The sequence below is a fragment of the Cavia porcellus genome, unplaced genomic scaffold, assembly GCF_034190915.1.
Source record: "Cavia porcellus strain 051 isolate PalLab524CR breed Dunkin Hartley unplaced genomic scaffold, mCavPor4.1 scaffold_17, whole genome shotgun sequence".
In the NCBI taxonomy this organism is placed as follows: domain Eukaryota; kingdom Metazoa; phylum Chordata; class Mammalia; order Rodentia; family Caviidae; genus Cavia; species Cavia porcellus.
In genome coordinates, this window is record NW_026947500.1 from 67,272,354 (window position 1) to 67,289,242 (window position 16,889).

The following is a 16,889-nucleotide window of genomic DNA, read 5'->3' on the forward strand; positions in this document are numbered from 1 at the left end:
ACAAAGCCCGGGTGCAGGTGGGGAGGGCGGGGCGTGGCCACCGTGGAGCGATCGATAAAGCAGAAAAATGAGGTCACCGCGCCGAGGGGGAAGGGCAGTCCTCGGAGAGGGAGAGGGAGGGGCGCCGAGGTTCAGTTGCGAATCTGCACCCCACCCCCACCCCGTTCCGTGGAGGCGGTGTCCGGACTCCACACCCGGGCTGCTGTCAATGTCTCTGTCGTGGGGAGGGGGTCTGGGGCACGTCCCGGGTGTGTCCTGGATTGAGGTCCATTGGGGAGGGCACAGCCCAGCTTCCTGACAAAGCCCATGTTTCTGTTCGTGAGTGGCCCGGGTTCGAATCCTGCATCGGGCTGAGAACCGTGGCTGTGGAAACGCCTCAGGGTCGCTGAAGCACAGTTTCCTCTGGAGACCACCATCCTTGCCTCCCGAGTGCCTGTAAAGCCTAGGTGACCTTCACCAATATCTGGAGAATAGAAGGCATCTAATGGTGGGTACCACAATACATCAAACTCCTGTGCGTCCCTCAAAACCCAAGAACAGAGTTTCATCTCCCAGAAACCCTCCACCTGGCTCCCCCTACTCAAAATCTTGGCTCCACTCTGGCCTCCCTCAGGCTGGATGCCTTATCTCTCTGGTCCCCTCCAGACAGCTGCAGGACGGCAGAGTTTGGAGCTGGAAGTCACAATTCAGGTGTCCTTTCTAAGGCACAGATAGACACAGCAGCTGTTGTCGCTGAGATTTATTGGCCCCAGCTCTAGGGGGCGGGCGGGTCCCCCGCTCCCCGAGAAGCAGGGATAGACCCAGCTTGGCAGAAACCGGAGCTGTGCGGGACCGGAGCCCTGGAGGCGCTGGACGGCAAGTTCCAGGCCACACAAAGCTCCGACTCCGGACCGGACACTCTGAGCCGGCCTGCGCTGGCCTGGCGTGACCGGCAGAGAGGAAACTGGGGCGCTACTTGGGGCCTGGGGGTGTGGCCTGGAGAGACCTCAGGCCCTGTGGAGGGGAGGGAGGGGCTCCCTGTGCCCGGGCCGCCCTGCCCCCACCGCACCTCACCCCCTGAGGGGAGGCTGAGGCGGTCAGGGCGCGGTGTCCAGGGCCAGGGTGGCTGCCCGCCTGGGGAGGCGGATGCCCATGCTGTAGGCGGGGGCCCTGGCTCTGTTCACGGTGACCTGCTCCGGATAGTGGCTGCCTGGGCCGGGCATCTCCTCCGGAGGCCGTGGGGTGCGGGGCCGGCCCAGCATGGTAAAGGCCGGCTGGCGCTGGCGGTAGGCGTTGGGGTCCGGCATGTCGTACTGCCCAGGGCCCGGGATCTCGGCGGGGTCCTGCAGGAGGCGGACAGGGGGTGTGCGGCCCACCACCGTGTAGCTGGGGCTCCGGGGTTTGACTAAGATCTGTGAGCCCCAGAGCGGAGGCATGATGTAGGCGTTGGGGGCCGGGACCGAGGTGTCAGGGGGCTTTGGCTGCAGGCGCAAGCCTAGGGTGAATGCTGGGGATGTCCGATGACACGCAGGGGGCACCTTCTCCGGGCTGTAGGTACCTGGGCCGGGAGTCACCTCCAGACCTGTGGGAACAGGAACACAAGGCTGACACAGGACAGAGACCTCTTCCATTCCAAAAGGGTGTGTGGCTCCCTGCTGCTCAAATGCATCCTACAACTCCTACATAAACCACACAGCCCCAGGGCATTCCTCCCACTGCCGTCCATCTTCCATACACATTCTGCTCTCATGGTCTCCTAAGCCTAGCTGGTGGCCCACTATGGCTTCCCTTTCCCATCCCCTCTCCCCAGAGTGGTTCTTCAGACTCTAGCCAGCCCCATGGGCCTTCCTCTCGCCCTGCTGACCATCCCCTTGCCCTCTTCTGGGCAGAGCTTCCCCTTTTGGCCCTCCCAGGACCCCACCAACTTCCTCTCTCCCTGCTGGCTGTGAATTTCCCACCAGCTTGGGCCTCATGGCACTGCATGGATGAGGGAGGGGAATGCAAGAAGTCAGTGAGGAGTAAATGAGTGGGGAGTGTGTCCATCAGCTGTGATCCAGGAGGGAGATGAGCCAGTCAGCATGTGGATGGGGATGGCTGGGTGGATGGGTGGATGGATGGGTGGATTCGTGGATGGGTGGATGGATGGGTGGATTCGTGGATGGGTGGGTGGGTGGATGGATGGATGGATGGATTCGTGGATGTGTGGGTGGGTGGATGGATGGATGGATGGATGGATGGATGGATGGGTGGATGGATGGATGGATGGGTGGATGGATGGATGGATTCGTGGATGTGTGGGTGGGTGGATGGATGGATGGGTGGATGGATGGATGGGTGGATGGATGGGTGGATTCGTGGATGGGTGGGTGGATGAGTGATGGATGGGTGGCTGGGTGGGTGATAGATAGGTGGAAAGACTGTGGATGGACTCCTGGGCATTCCAGCGGGCCCGTTGATGGCATGAGGCACCCTGGCTTCTCGGAGGAGGGTTATGCGGAAGAGCACATGGGATGATGGGTGAATCTGTGGACAGCTGGACACCTGGGCCTCTCATCGAGCTGCCAGGTGGGTAGGCCATCGGGTTGGAAGAGGAAAGGCTGGGCAGGAGGAGGGTGGAGTCAGGCAACCGAGGGGGACTCAGGGCCCTGGGGAGAGGGTCCTGCCAGAAGCCAGCACCCCCATGCGTCCTGGGGCCTGGGAGGAGCTGAGGTGGCCCTGCCCTTACCCCCCACATCTGGGCCTCTGGGGGCCCCTCTGAGTCCCTTGGACTTGGTCGGAGACTGGTGGGGTTGGGGGAGCTCAGAGTGGGTCTCTGCATGGCACCCCAACCCCTACTCACCCCGAGTCTTGCCTCGGCCCTGCATGGAGAAGGCGGGGGTGCAGCTCCGGCCAAAGCGGGTGACCTTCGGGTCCAGGAAATAGATGGGCCCTGGGCTGGTATCCTGGCGTGTTGCTGCAGAGGGGCAGGAGTCTGAGGTCTCCCCGGGGGTGATGGTGGCCTGACAGGCTGGGGCCCTGCTGTCCCCTCCCCCCAACACTCTGTCTCCACACACCTCCCACCCTGAGTCCCCAGTGGGGACCAGCTCCCTGCACATTGGGGTTCATCCCAGCACTCAGGAGGCTGAGGCAGGAGGATCGCCACAAGTTCAAGACCAGCCTGGGCTACATAGTGAGACCCTGTCTCCAAAAAAAAAAAAAAAAAAAAAAATGGAACTTCTGGTGCAGGACCCAGTGCTTGGCCTGTCCCCTGTACTGTCACATGTCACAGCCTATCCTGCTTCCGCATTCCCACCCCATCTCTGCGACAAGTGGATCCACCTATGCTGCAGCCTCTACCTACAGATCATTGGTACTCCTGAGGCTTCCACCAAACTCCTACTTATCCCCAAAAGCCCAGATCTCAGGCCTCAGCTCTCACTGTCTACCCTGGGCCTTGGGCAAATAGTCTTCACTCTATTCAAAAGAACCAGGCATGGGGCTGGGGGTTTAGCTCAGCGACAAGCACGAGGTTGTGCGTTTGGCCCGGCGAGGAAATTGGCTCTGCACTCACACCGACAGCACACTTTTACTGGCCACTCACTGGACACCGGGCACTATGGTCACTGCTGCCCCCCCCCATGGTGGCTAGGCAAGGTCCTGCCACCGAGCCAGGGCCTCAGCCCTGAATCAACATTTTTTCTTTTTGTTTTATGAGACAGAGTCTCCTCTGTGTGGCCCAGGCTGGCCTTGAACTTGTGTCGATTCTCCTGCCTCAGCCTCCCGAGTGCTGGGATCACAGACCTGGCCACCACCACGCCGGACTGATACGAACGTTTAATAGAGGCAGGAGGACAGAACAGACACCCAGCTTGCAAAACCCAGAGGCAAAGAGACCCAGGTCTCAAACACGGCCCTCCCCTTCTCTCTATCACGGAGGAAACTGGACCAGAGAGAACCGGCCGCCTGCGCCGGGTCACACAGCAAGCGCAGGTGGACAGACCTCCCCTGCCCCGTCCGACCCCGCCTCCCGTCGGGGTCCCAGCGCCCCTCACCTTCACTGGGTTTCCCTGCCAGCGTGTAGGCGGGCCCGGCCGGCCTGGTGCGGTCGTGGTGGAGGAAGCCCACGGTGGGCGGCAGGATGTACAGGCCAGGCCCGGAGCCTGCAACCCGGTGCCCAGGTCACCGCGGGGCGGTTGGGGGGAGGAGCTGGACCCGGCTCCCACCCAGCGCCTGGGCCGAGGCCGGGGCTCTGCGCCTGGGGACGGCGCGGCCCATTGTGAGCCCGCGCGGGTTACGCGGGAGGGGCTGGGAGTGGCCAGGGGCAAGACGGCGCGCTGGGGAAACTGAGGCCGGGGCGGGCTGCGGGCTGGCGGAGGGGACCCGGCTCCTGCGCACGGCTGGGAGCCAGCGCAGCCCCCACCGACCCGGGGTCCTCCCGCCTGCCCCGCACCCGCCATCCCGCCGGGCAGGGGGAAACTGAGGCCGGCACGCACCGTCCCCCGGGGGCTTCCGCAGTGTCCCCATGGCGCCGAGCGCGGGCGTCTTCACGCTGCCGTCCGGTCCTCGCGGCTCGCGCTCCCCGTCCGCACGCACGGCCCACAGCGCCGGCCTCGCCACTCCCCTGCCCGGCACAGACGGGCCCTTGTCCCGGCCGGGCAGGCGCCGGCCTGGAAGTGGGCTGGATCGGGTGTCGCCGAGGAATCCGGTGTCCCGGGCGTCCCCAGGGAGAGGCCCCAAGGCGCCAAGCGCAAAGGGTACCCCCGGAGCTGGGACGGGGTGGTGAGGATGTGGGGTGGGGTCCCCGTGCACCCCCATCCCAGCAGCCTAAGGTCGTTTGGTCCAAGGCCCAGCAGCCCGGTGCGCTCAGGGGCTCAAGGGCTCAGAGGCTGCTACTTTGGTGTGCATAGCGCAGAGCATTTATCCAGCACCTGCAGCCTGTTGGGCTCCATAGTGGGGTCTGACAGGAACCCGCACCGCGTGATGGGGCGTCCCTGAGGACGCCTGAACAGGTGTCCATGGGAGCAGGGAGAGTGGGCCTCCAGGAGTTGCAGAGGAGGTGTTCCAAGCAGAGCAGAAGTCATGCAAAGGCCCTGGGGCCACTTAAGGACTGAGCTGCTTTCACTGGGCTGTGAGCAGAGAGGATCAGGGGGACAGAGGTGCTCCCGGGCGCTCTCTGGTGGCCATGGGAGGAACGCACCGAGGCCTGAGGTAGCTGAGCAGATGGTGATGCCAGGATGAAGATTTAGGGATGGTGGGAAGATGATGGGACAGAGACAGGAAGGATGGTGGAACATGATGGAGGGTAATAGGAGGAGTGATGGGAGGGCGGTGGAGGGTAGTGGAGGAGGGTGGGAGGGCGATGAGAGGAGGATGAAGGATGATGGGATGATGGGGATTATAGGGAATGATAGGAGTTGATGGAGGATGATGGGAGATGACAGAGGATGATGGGAGATGATAGGGAATGATGGGAGATGACAGGGGATGATGGGGAATGATGGGGGATGATGGAGGATGATGGGAGATGATGGAGGATGATGGGAGATGATGGGGGATGATGGGAGCTGATGGAGCCGGATGGAGAGGGTAGGAGTTAGTGGAGGATGGTGAGGGATGGGGGAAGATGAAGGGAAGGGACAGATGATGCCAGGTGATGGGTGATGAGGGAGGACAGTGACCATAGGACAGGATGATGGAAAGCAATGGGGTGACGGGAGAAGACGAGTGAATTATGGCGGATGGTGGGCGGTAGTGGGGGTGATGTGAAGGAGGTTGGAGGAGGAAGCTGGGAAGGTGACAGAGGGTGGCAGGAGGGGTGGCAGGGGTCACAGGAGGCAGCCATGAGGACAGCAGTCCTGTGCCATCTATGAGCGGGTCTGTCTGGGTCTCCCCGGAAGCCAGGAGCTCTGGGCCCCCATCAGCTTCTCCTGGGCTGAGAGCCCTGTGGGAGTCGGGGCCCCCCAGGACCGGCATCTGCCAACCCATCGAAGTTTTGTAGTTCAGACTGATTTAGAACTTTGTGTAACCTGTGCTGGCCTCAAACCCACAGCAGCCCTCCTGCCTCAGCCTCCCGAGCGCTGGGCCTACGGGCATCTGCCGCCACCCCCAGCTCTGTATGCTGAATTTTGCTGTGAGCCTGAAACAGCTCTTTAAAAAGCCTGTCATTTAAAATGCTGAAGTCCTAGCCAGGTGTGATCCCACCTGTAATCCCAGCACTCGGAGGCCGAGGCAGGAGGGTCATCACAAATCCAAGGCCAGCCTAAGTCACACTGAAGTTCTAACTCCCAATAAGTGCTGCCTCAGTTGAAAATAGGATTTTTGCAAACAGAATGGAATTAAAATGAGTTTTTGTACTGGATTAGAGAGATCCCTGTGTGGTGTTTTACATTTTCTGTTTTTCTTTTTGGTTTTTTGAGACAGTTTCACTATGTAGCCCAGGCTGGCGTCAAACTCACAGTGACCCTCCTGCTTCAGCCTCCCGAGTGCCGGAATGACAGGGTGCACTACCACGCCCAGCTGCATTTCATGGCTTCAAACAGGCGGAAACTTTGGACGGACCCAGAGACACAGAGAAGGAAGGTGGGGGAAGGCAGAGGCAGTTACACCAAGCCCCCACCAGAACTGAATGAGGCAAGGCAGGGTTTGGTTGGGGGGAGCCCAGCCCTGTGCCACCTGGATTTTGGACTTCCGGTCTCCAGGCAGTGAAGGGAGAAGATATTCCCAGTGTTGCAGACACTTGGTCATCATGGTTAGCTGTGGCATTCAAGAAATGAATAAAGGGCTTCCTCGCTGGGGCTGTAAAGAGTGCATAAGAGTTTGGTGGGCAGAAAAAGCAGGGTAAGGATGTTGCAAGATTACCGTGAGACCCTGGCCCCCATTTCCCCATCCCCTTGGGAAGAGTGCCCCCTTTCCCATCCACACCATGGGCACAGGGTAATTTGGTCCAAGAGATACAACAGAAGGCCCCTCGATGACCCCCAGACCAGGTCCCCAGGAGCCACTCAACACGCAGCCCCTGTCACTGAGACCAGTGCAGTGTGAGCCCCTCGGGGCTCCAGCAGAACCTGTCACCCTGTGTTCCAGGGAAGCCATTATGAAATTGTAAGAAAAGCCCACACCTGTCATCCCAGCACTCAGGAGGCTGAGGCAGGGTGATCGCCGCGAGTTCAAGACCAGCCTGGGCTGCACAGTGAGCTCAAGGCCAGCCTGAACCACATAGCAAGACCCTGTCTCAAAAAGACAAAAAATTAAAATTAAATATGGCTGGGGCTGGAGTTCAGTGCAAAGGCCCTGGGTTCCATCCCCAGTGCTGAAAGAAAACAAAACAAAAACCACTCACAGACAGCCTCGAGCAGCCAGTTCATTTCCACGGCCAGGTCCGATGTGAAATACAGCACCTGTGTCCTTGCACCTGGGCCACCTCATCTCACAGCAACAAGCCCCACTTGCCGAGGGCACAAAAGCGCTCGCCAGCCACCCGAGATCACAAGCATGGTTTGTTTCTTCTGCTTGGAATGCATTTCTGCTGCGATCACTGTAACCAACCACAAACTCGTGCTCCAAACCGCACGCACAGCTTCATCAGCTTACATCTCCCTCAGTCCGGAGAACCCGGCTCCGAGCAGCACCTGCATCCCTTGGCTTGCAGCCCCATCCTCCAGCTGCAGAGCTGCTGGCAGCAGCATCCTGAACCCCTCTCTCCCTCCCTCCCTCCCTCCCTCCCTCCCTCCCGCCTCCTCAGGACAAAGCTGGAATTTGTGGTCAGCTCACCAGGAGGAGAAATGCTAGCGATGGCCGAAGGAAGACTTCAGGTTCCCCCGATCAAGGCGGGAATCTCGGGGACCTGGCACAGCAGAAGGGGACCATTGGGCCAGGTCTCCGGGGTCCCTCTGGTCACTGTGGCAAATATGTTGGGGTCAGGAGGGGACTTGGGGATACCTGGTGGCAGTACACTGCCCCTGGAAGGCCAGAGACAGCAAAAAGTGGTGGATACCGGGCGTCCTGGGGAACGAAATCCCAGGAGTTTTGCAGGTGGGGTGGGGGAGGGGTACAGGCAGAGACGCTAAGTGCACCCCAAGGCTGGCCCGGGCCCTGAGGGAGGACCGGCCCCTCCTCAACTCAGCAGCCGCCCGCAGCACGCATGCACAAGCATGCCCATGCCGAGGAGCCCGTGCAGAGCCAGGGCTCTTGGCCCCCGATCCTCATTCTGGGGTGCAGCGCTGTACCGGGGTGGCACGCGGAGCTTCACGCTGGGCTCCACCCCCGGCCCCTTTAATTTTTATGTTGAGAGACCCTTGCTACGCCACTGCCTTGCCCAGGCTGGGCTGGACCTTGAGATCCTCCTGCCTCAGCCTCCCCGAGTGTGCCCAGCTAGCACACCACCCCCCATCTTTCTCCAGAACACACCCCGAGGGCCACAAGCCAGGGCGCTTGTCCAGGAGGCCAGCGTTCTCGGGTGACCCGCTGTTTTTCTGTGTCCCTGGCACACAGCAGCAGCGAGACGCCTCCCACACCAGGGCCAGCGCCACCTCTGGCCTCCCGCAGCCAGGATCTGTCGTTGCCCGCCTCCCCGGGGGCGCCCGCCTTTGTCCTCCGGCTGGCAGCCGGTCGCCTGACTCACACCCACGTGCCTCGGTGGCCGCCTGCCCCTCTGCCCCACAGGGACTCCAACAAGGCAGCCTTGTCCTGCTGCCGCGCCTGAGGACACAGGGAACCTGCCGGGCCGCTCTCCTGTCTTTACCCAGGAAGCCCGCGGCCCCGGCTCTGCAGAGCCAGCCCTCACGGCCCCTCAGCGCAGCACTGCTGGTTCGCGACGCTTAGGGTTCGCAGGCTTTGGGTCCTGAGTGTGCCCCACAGTGTCCCTGTGTTAGAGGCTTGGTCCATGGAGTGCTTTTAAGGGGTGGGCCCTTGTCAGGGTGGTGACACACACCTTCATCCCAGCGCTGTGGGAGGCTCAGATAGGAGGCTCAACTCGGAAAACACAAAGGGCTTGGGTGCAGCTCATGCAAAGGCCCTGAGGTGTTTTTTTTACAGCTTCAACTAGTGATTTTTATTTTTTTACTATGTTTGCTTTGCTTTTCTTTTTTTAAAAATCCATTTTAGTCATAGATAAAAAGAAAAGAAGAAAGAAAAAAACCACAAGAAAATTACAAAGCGCATCAGTCAAAGGGTGACAAGCACATACATCATGCTTTGTCACCCACTAGGGCCCTGGGTTGAATCCCCAGTATGGGAGAAAAAATTTTAAAAAGAAGGAACAGGAGTGGGCTAAAGGCAGGCATTTGGGTCACGAGAGGGTGTTTCTCAAAGGGAACTGCGCCAGACCCCTCCGTCTCTCCAGGCAGAAGGAAATAGGCCCCCTCTTCCACGGGCTCCCCCATGCTGCTTCCCACGGGCCCAAAAGCCTCAGGGCAGCTGATGATGGCCAGGACCTCCGAAACCGTAGGCCATGGTGAGTGTTTCCCCCGAAGAGCCGGTTACCTGTTGTACCTAGGCATTGTAGGAATGGAAAGCGGTCCACCTGCCCTGGGACGTCAGGTCCTCTGCGCTGCATGCTTCGAGGTCTCCTTGGCACCTACAGCAATGCCTGGCACTCGGCAGGCAGTCACCAAATACGTGTTCACGTTAGCACGGCAGCCTGGGTCCTGGCGCTCTGGCAGCTGCGGCAGGAGGATCCCAAGTTCAAGCCCAGCTGCAGCGATTTAGCGAGAGACCTTCATCCCAAAATAAAGAGTCAAAAGGGCCAGAGAGGGAGTTCAGTGGGAAGGCTGAGTTCAATCCCCATTCCGCAAAAAAGAAAAAGCAAAAAGCATGGTGAATTAAGCAGTGACCTCAGCCACTCTCAGACTAAAATATCCAGGGTCCTCTTCACCAAAAACACCTCAAACATCACCTCAAACAGGCCCCCAACTTCCAGCACCACCGGGTCAGTCCCAGAACACCCTCCGCGCCCTAAGTAAAGCACCGCACCCGCACCAGAGTTCCCCACACCTCCCCTCATCGCACAAGCACTAAAGCCCAGCACATGACAGCTTCCTAGCATTAAAACCTGGTGCATACCAGCAAGACCCTGCCATGATAATCCCAGCTCCCTAGCAACCAGATGCCTCCATCATAATCCTAGTTCCCTAGCAACCAGATGCTCATATAATCCCAGCTCCCTAGCAACCAGGTGCCATGATAATCCCAGCTCCCTAGCAACCAGATTTCACCATGACAATCCCAGCTCCTTAACAACCAGATGCCGCCATCATAAACCCAGCTCCCTAGCAACCAGATGCTGCCATCATAATCCTAGTTCCCTAGCAACCAGGTGCCATGATAATCCCAGCTCCCTAGCAACCAGATTTCACCATGACAATCCCAGCTCCTTAACAACCAGATGCCACCATCATAAACCCAGCTCCCTAGCAACCAGATGCTGCCATCATAATCCTAGTTCCCTAGCAACCAGGTGCCATGATAATCCCAGTTCCCTAGCAACCAGATTTCACCATGACAGTCCCAGCTCCTTAACAACCAGATGCCGCCATCATAAACCCAGCTCCCTAGCAACCAGATGCTACCATCATAATCCCAGCTCCCTAGCAACCAGATGCCATGATAATCCCAGCTCCCTAGCAACCAGATGCTGCCATCATAATCCCAGCTCCCTAGCAACCAGATGCCATGATAATCCCAGCTCCCTAGCAACCAGATGCTGCCATCACAATCCCAGCTCCCTAGCAACCAGATGCCATGATAAACCCAGCTCCATAGCAACCAGATGCCACCATCATAATCCCAGCTCCCTAGCAACAGAAAACCAGCCTTGGCCACAGGACCCGAGCACAAGCAATAGAACCCAGCTCCCTAGAAACAGGGTCCCAAACTTCTTAACATCATCCCAGCCCCTAGCAACAACATCCCAGCCTTGGCAACATGGTCCCAGAGCTTAGCAACAGGGCCCCAGCCCTGGCAACATGATCTCAGCCCCTAGCAACAGGATCCCAGCCTTGGCAACGTGATCTCAACCCCTAGCAACAGGAAACCAGCCTTGGCAACAGGTCCCAGGCCCTAGCTCCACAGTGCCAGTTCCGCCACGAAGCAACCCTCCCCCCAGGGACCAGCACGTGGTCCACGATTCCCATCTCTGGTGACGACCCCGGCGCGCGGTTTCAGCAAGCACTATGATCTCCAAGCCAAAAACAAGAGCGTCTAGCACAGAGGTCTGGGTGCTCCGAGGGTGGACTGGTCATGACAATGGCTGTCATGTGATCTTTCGCAGCCCACCCATCGCTCCTGGGACCCGTCCTTTTTTCAGGCAGAGCGAGATGTTTGGTGGGATCCGGATGGCTGGAGTGCAGGTCCCAAGGGAACTGGAATCCACTTGAGCAGTTGAGGCTCAGGGGTTGGGTGGGACTGTGGGTGGGGCGGGGAAAGGGGCGGGAAATTGGCTTGGAGGCTGCCGGTCCCTTGGAGTGGGGGCGGGGCATTTGTGCTGCTGGGCGGGGCCAGACGCCAAGGAGTGGGGCCTATGCGGGGAGGGACAGATCGCTGGGGAGGGGTGGGGCTAAGCATTGGGCGGGGCCTAAGCACAAAGGGGCGGGGTCTAAGCACAAGGGGCGGGGCCTGGTATGGGGCGGGGCCTACTGCGAAGCAGGGAGTTGGGGAGCCGAGGCCTGGCAGATTTATCTCCCTGTCTACAAAGACCACGGCGTCCTGAGAGCCAATCAGGACCCCGACCTCAGCTCTGACTGGAGTCCTGATCCCCATTCCCACTCTGAGCTCCGCCCAGGAACCCTGTCCATTCTGCCCCCGTTTGGGGGTGCAGCCCACTTCCCCGACCCTCAGAGCCCTGCTCCAAGTGTCCCCAGCTCCCCACTGTTCTGCTCTGAGCTTGCTCTTCACCCCAAACCCCAGCGCCCTGATTCCCACCCTGCACCTGAAACCCATAGGGAAGGGCGTCCCTAGAGGTCTGCTGTGCTCTGTGGGTGACTGACCCCCAATTCAGTCCATATGGGGCACCCTGGGCAAGGTGGGGTCCCCGGCCTCCTCCAGTTCCATGCAGGAGGCCTCCAGGCCTGACAGCCTCCTGTGTCCCGTGGGGTCAAAACTGGGCTCCAGTGGGACCTTCTGTCCCATCCCCTCGGGAAGAGCAGACTCAGGACTCGGCTGGGGCTGAGGAACACAGGCCTTGGAGCTGGCAGCCCGGGGTCCTCCCTGCCTGACTGCAGATCGGGGCCCCGGATGCTCAGATGAGTCTGCGCCTGGGGCCCAAAGCAGAGGGCAGCCTCAAGGGCCCAGAAGCCACACTGCAAAGAGGAAGAGAAATGGGTGACATAAAATCATTGCCTTAAATTAAGAACAAATCTTACAAATTGTCAAACACCATGTATCTTTTGGGGAGTGGACAGTACTTTAGACTGAACTCAGGGTCTTTCCACTGAGCTACACCGGTCCAGCCCTGAGCACCAATGTTTGATCCTCCTGCCTCAGCCGCCCAAGGACCTGGCTGATAGATGTGCACCACTGTGCTCTGTTCCTGAACACTTTTTGTCATTTTTTGAGACAGGGTCTTTTTATTTAACTAATTAAGCTTATTGGCACATCCTATTATACATTTTGGCTCTTATTTACGCTTTCATTTTCTCATGCACAATGCACATATATGTATGTTCAACTGATTTCGCTGCAGAGTATGGTCTCAAGGTGCATCCCCATACCTGAAAATACCTCGTTTGTCCTTCTTTATGACTGCATAGTACTCCATTCTTTATCCATCCATTGGTTGATGGGCACTTGGGTTGTTTCCAAGATTTAGCTATGACAAACTGCCACTATTTTTTTTGAAGTCTTTGCCATGCAAAAGCTTTTCAGTAGGGTGAGATCCCAGCTGTTGATTCTTTGTGATAGTTCCTGGGCAGTCAGGTTTTGTTCATAAAGTCTTTTTTTTTTTTCCTTGCTGAGGATCGAACTCACAACCTCTCATTTGCCAAGCAGGTACTTATGCCACTGAGCTAAACCCTGGGCCTGTTAATAAAGTCTTTACCTGCACCAGTGTCTTCAAGAGTTTTGCCTATTCTGTCTCACAACATATCTGTCTAGTGTTTCTGTTTTAATATTTAGGTCTTTGATCCATTTTTGTCTCAGTTAGTGCATGTTGAGAGATATGGGCCTCATTTGAGTTTTCAGCATGTGGAGAGTCAGTTTTTCCCAGAGCCATTCATCTTTCTTCCAGTGAACATGTTTGGCACCTTTGTCAAAGAGAAGGTGGCGGAATGTGTCTGCATTTGTTTCTGCATCTTTTTTGGGGGAGGGGGGTCTTTTTCCTTTTTATCGATACCGGGGATATCTGTTCCACTAATCCTCAGGTCTAGATTTTTGCCAGCACCATGCTGTTTGCATCACTGTAGCTTTGTAGTATAGTTCCAAGTCTAGGATTGTGATACCTTCTGCCTTATTTTTGTTGCCCAGAATTGCCTTTGCTATTCTTAGTTCAAGACTGGGTCTTACCACGTCGTTCAGGCTGCCCTTGAATTTACTCTAGTCCAGGTTGGCCTCAGACTTGCAACACTGCCCCTGTCTTGGCCTTTATCCATTTATTCTTAAGTACTTTGCTTTTTTATTTTTATTTGTTTCCGGTACCGGGGGCTGCACCCAGAGCTTTTGCACTGAGCTACGTCCTCAGGCCTTTTTATGTGTTGTATTTGGAGATGGGGTTTTGCTGAGGCTGACAAGGCTCAGATTTGAGATCCTCATGCCTCAGCCTCCCAGAGTGCCGGGATGTGTGCACTAGGCCTGGCTAAATCTGAAGAGCCGCTGAGCCCGGGGTCCCCAGCAGTGTCCTGTCTGCCCCCTCAGCCTGCAGAGGCTCACCAGCACCTCTGCCTTATCTCGATCTGCCCTGAAGAGGCCCCACATTCCCTGGTGCCCCAGGAGTCCCTCGGAGGTGGCCCTGTTTCTCCTCCATCATCACATGGCTGTCATCCTGGTCATCTTTCCAGAGGACACCGGGCCACTTACTCAGGCTTCCTCAAACCTGCAACATCTGCAGAGAACCTGTTTCTGAGTGTGGCCAGCTCAGCAGGCTCTGGGCGCCCCCAAGCTCTGGAGACCCCACAGTAGCAGTGGGTCCAGACTCTGTCCCCCAGCCACGGGAGGCTCCTGGCCTCCGAGGCCACCTCACAGGTCCACTCAGCTGACCCCAGAATCCTGCTCCTGTCACCAGCCCCGGTGGGACAAGCTCCGGCAGAGGAAGCCTCAGGGGGTGGCAGGGTCCTCAGCTCAGAGGGTCTGGCGGCTAACCAGTCTCTGCCCAGAGAGAGACGGGGACCCAGAAGAATGGGCCTGGGGATCCTCTGTGGCCACCTGTCCTCAGCCTGAGAGCCCCAGGCTGTGAGCCCTCTCTGGAACCCACCTGTACCAGCCCCTGGCCATTGGCACCTACCTGGCATGGGAATATGATGATATCCTGAAGGTATTGCTGGCCTCAGGCCAGACATGGCTTTTACCGTCTCAGTGGGGGCCAAGTCCCCCAGGCAGACCCTGTCTCAGTGAGTCTGCTGCCCCCAAGGGACAGAAAGGACCAGGCAAGGTGGTGGCCAGGACCAGGGGATGAACTCGGACCAAAGAGAGTGTCGGGCATCACCCCCGAGCCAGGGACTGGGAGGTGACGGGGTGGCCCCCAGGTAAGGGAGAGAAGGTGATCAGTGGGGCTGGAGTTGGGGTTCAGGCTGCACGCAGGGAGACCCAGGGGCGTGAGACAGAGCGACATGGGGGGCCCAGACGGTGCAGCAGGAAAGGGGCAGGGAGCTCCTCTCAGGGAGACGGGGACATCACACCCAACCGCGCAGGGGCCGGTGGACAGGCAGAGCTGGGGCTCGGCAGAGGCAGGGACCGGGAAGGACAGGCCATCTGGTGGACAGGCCAGGGCTCCTGGGTCTGCCCAGCCCTGCTGTGACCCCGCCACGCCACCCACACTCACCACCAGGGACACGCAGGGATCCTCAGCGTCTCCTGCCCAAGCCGTGTGCCCAGGACCAGGCAGGGAGGCATCGAGCAAGAGAGGACCCGGCAGGGCCCGAGGGGCCGTCACCACCCACAGGGCACAGCCCAGCTCCTGCCCAGCCCCAGCAGGCACAGGGGCCCTGCAGGCCTGGGTCAGCCACCAAAGCCCAGCCCTGCTCCCCTCAGCCCCTCGGAAGGTGACGTGGGTTCAGGCTGAGCGGGGGCAGAGTGGGGACCCCACGCTGCCCACCGCCAAACGGTCCACACGGTGGGGTGGGCGCCCTCAGAGGTCTGCTGGAGGCTCGATCTCCATCCCATCACCCGCTGTCCTCCTTGGGGTCCAAAGACCCCAAACCAAGAGTGCTGGGGGATGCGAGGGGGAGGGGCCCTGGCAGGGACAGGCGGCCGTGGGTGACGCCCCACTCAAGAGGCCGGATGCGGGGCCCGGCAGTCGGTCCCTGGGCAGGGGCTTCCTGTGCCGGGAAGGCGGCGGGCGGTGCCCAGGTGGGCGGAAGGGGGTGCAGGCGCCAGGGCCCAGCTCCTCAGCCCCCCACCCCAGGCCGCAGCGTCCACAGCCGGCCCCTCTGTCTCCTTTCTTTTTTTTTTTTTTTTTGGCAGGAGTGAGGTTTTCTTGTTTGATTTGGGGTGTGTGTGTTTGGTCTTTGTCTTCCTGAGACGGGGTCTTACTGTGCAGCTCAGGCTGGCCTTGAGCTCTCTGTATAGCCCAGGCTGGTCTGGGACTCCAGGGATCCTCCTGCCTCAGCCTCCCGAGCTGGGCTGATGGGCGTGCGCCAGCGCTCAAATGTCTCTGCTTCTCTCTCCCTCTGGTGGCCCCGTCCCAATCCATCAATCTGTCGTCTCCATCTATCTCTCCCTGTCGGTCTCTGTCTCGGTCTGTGTCTCTTTCTCTCTGTCCCTGTCCACCTCTGCTGAGAGCTCCTCATGGGCCCTGCCCACCTGTCCTCTCCTGGTCACTATGCACGTGTGTGTCTCTCTGTCTCTCTGTCTCTGACTCTCTGTCTGTGTGTGTCTGTCTCTCTGTGTCTCTGTGTCTCTGTGTCTCTCTGTCTCCATGTCTCTCTGTGTCTCTGTCTCTCTGTGTCTCTGTGTCTCTCTGTCTATGTCTGTCTGTCTCTCTGTCTCTGTGTCTCTCTGTCTATGTCTCTCTGTCTGTCTCTGTCTCTCTGTGTCTCTGTGTGTCTCTGTCTCTCTGTGTCTCTGTGTGTCTCTGTGTCTCTGTGTCTCTGTGTGTCTCTGTGTCTTTGTGTCTCTCTGTCTCTGTGTCTCTCTGTCTCTGTCTCTCTGTCTCTGTCTCTCTGTCTCTGTGTCTCTGTGTCTCTGTGTCTCTGTCTCTGTCTCTCTGTCTCTCTGTCTCTGTCTCTCTGTGTCTCTGTGTGTCTCTGTCTCTCTGTGTCTCTCTGTCTCTCTGTCTCTGTGTCTCTCTGTCTCTGTCTCTCTTTGTCTCTGTCTCTCCATGCCCCTTGCGGTCACACAGGCAGGCCCTGGGCTGAGCTCCGTGAACACCCAGGCAGGGCTGGGTGGGGACAGGCGTCCCAGGGCCTCAGCCCGCCTGGTGCCCACAGTCCCCCACTTGCCGTGCGTCGCCGGCCGGCCTGGGGAGCAGCAGGAAGCGGGGGTCAGGGGCTGGGAAGCAGCCGTGCCCTGCCCCCCGCCCAGGTTAAGGGCCCAGCTTCCCGGGGAGCGCCTGCACCTTGGAGCCTTCCTGTGCAGCCTTCCGGCCCAGACAGCATGGGGGAGGGGACCACAGGAGCCACAGCCCAAGTCCACATGGGGCCCACCTGGGCCTCAGGCACAGGGCCCTCTCTCTGGGCCTCAGTTTCCCCCAGCTGCTTCCGACCTCCCTTGAACCTCAAATTCTGCCTCTGATAGAGTGCCTGGGCCCATGGTGCCCGGCTGCCTTCCTTTATTTCAGTATGGGGAAA

General features: G+C 59.0%; 1 protein-coding gene and 1 long non-coding RNA gene across 5 annotated transcripts; one reads left to right on the forward strand and one right to left on the reverse strand.

The window, feature by feature from the left end:
- Window positions 1-724: 724 nt before the first annotated feature.
- Cimap1d (CIMAP1 family member D) lies at window positions 725-7,312 on the reverse strand. Of its 3 annotated transcripts, XM_063228587.1 has the most exons (6): window positions 7,298-7,312; window positions 6,631-6,753; window positions 4,452-4,579; window positions 4,011-4,118; window positions 2,819-2,932; window positions 725-1,561 (listed from the first exon to the last, which is right to left on the reverse strand). In XM_063228587.1, the coding sequence occupies exons 3-6, from the start codon at window positions 4,480-4,482 to the stop codon at window positions 1,077-1,079; spliced, it is 738 nt and encodes a 245-aa protein (XP_063084657.1). In that variant the 5' UTR covers window positions 4,483-4,579; window positions 6,631-6,753; window positions 7,298-7,312; the 3' UTR covers window positions 725-1,076. The 3 variants fall into 3 exon arrangements, with proteins under 3 accessions (XP_063084657.1, XP_063084654.1, XP_063084656.1); XM_063228584.1 differs by lacking the exon at window positions 7,298-7,312 and having other exon boundaries at window positions 4,452-6,504; window positions 6,631-6,757; XM_063228586.1 differs by lacking the exons at window positions 6,631-6,753; window positions 7,298-7,312 and having other exon boundaries at window positions 725-1,322; window positions 1,538-1,561; window positions 4,452-6,384.
- On the forward strand, window positions 1,533-6,760 carry LOC134471036 (uncharacterized). Of its 2 annotated transcripts, XR_010040376.1 has the most exons (3): window positions 1,533-1,619; window positions 2,424-3,948; window positions 6,379-6,760. It is a non-coding gene; the product is annotated as an uncharacterized LOC134471036 (long non-coding RNA). The 2 variants fall into 2 exon arrangements; XR_010040375.1 differs by lacking the exon at window positions 1,533-1,619 and having other exon boundaries at window positions 2,307-3,948.
- Window positions 7,313-16,889: the final 9,577 nt, after the last annotated feature.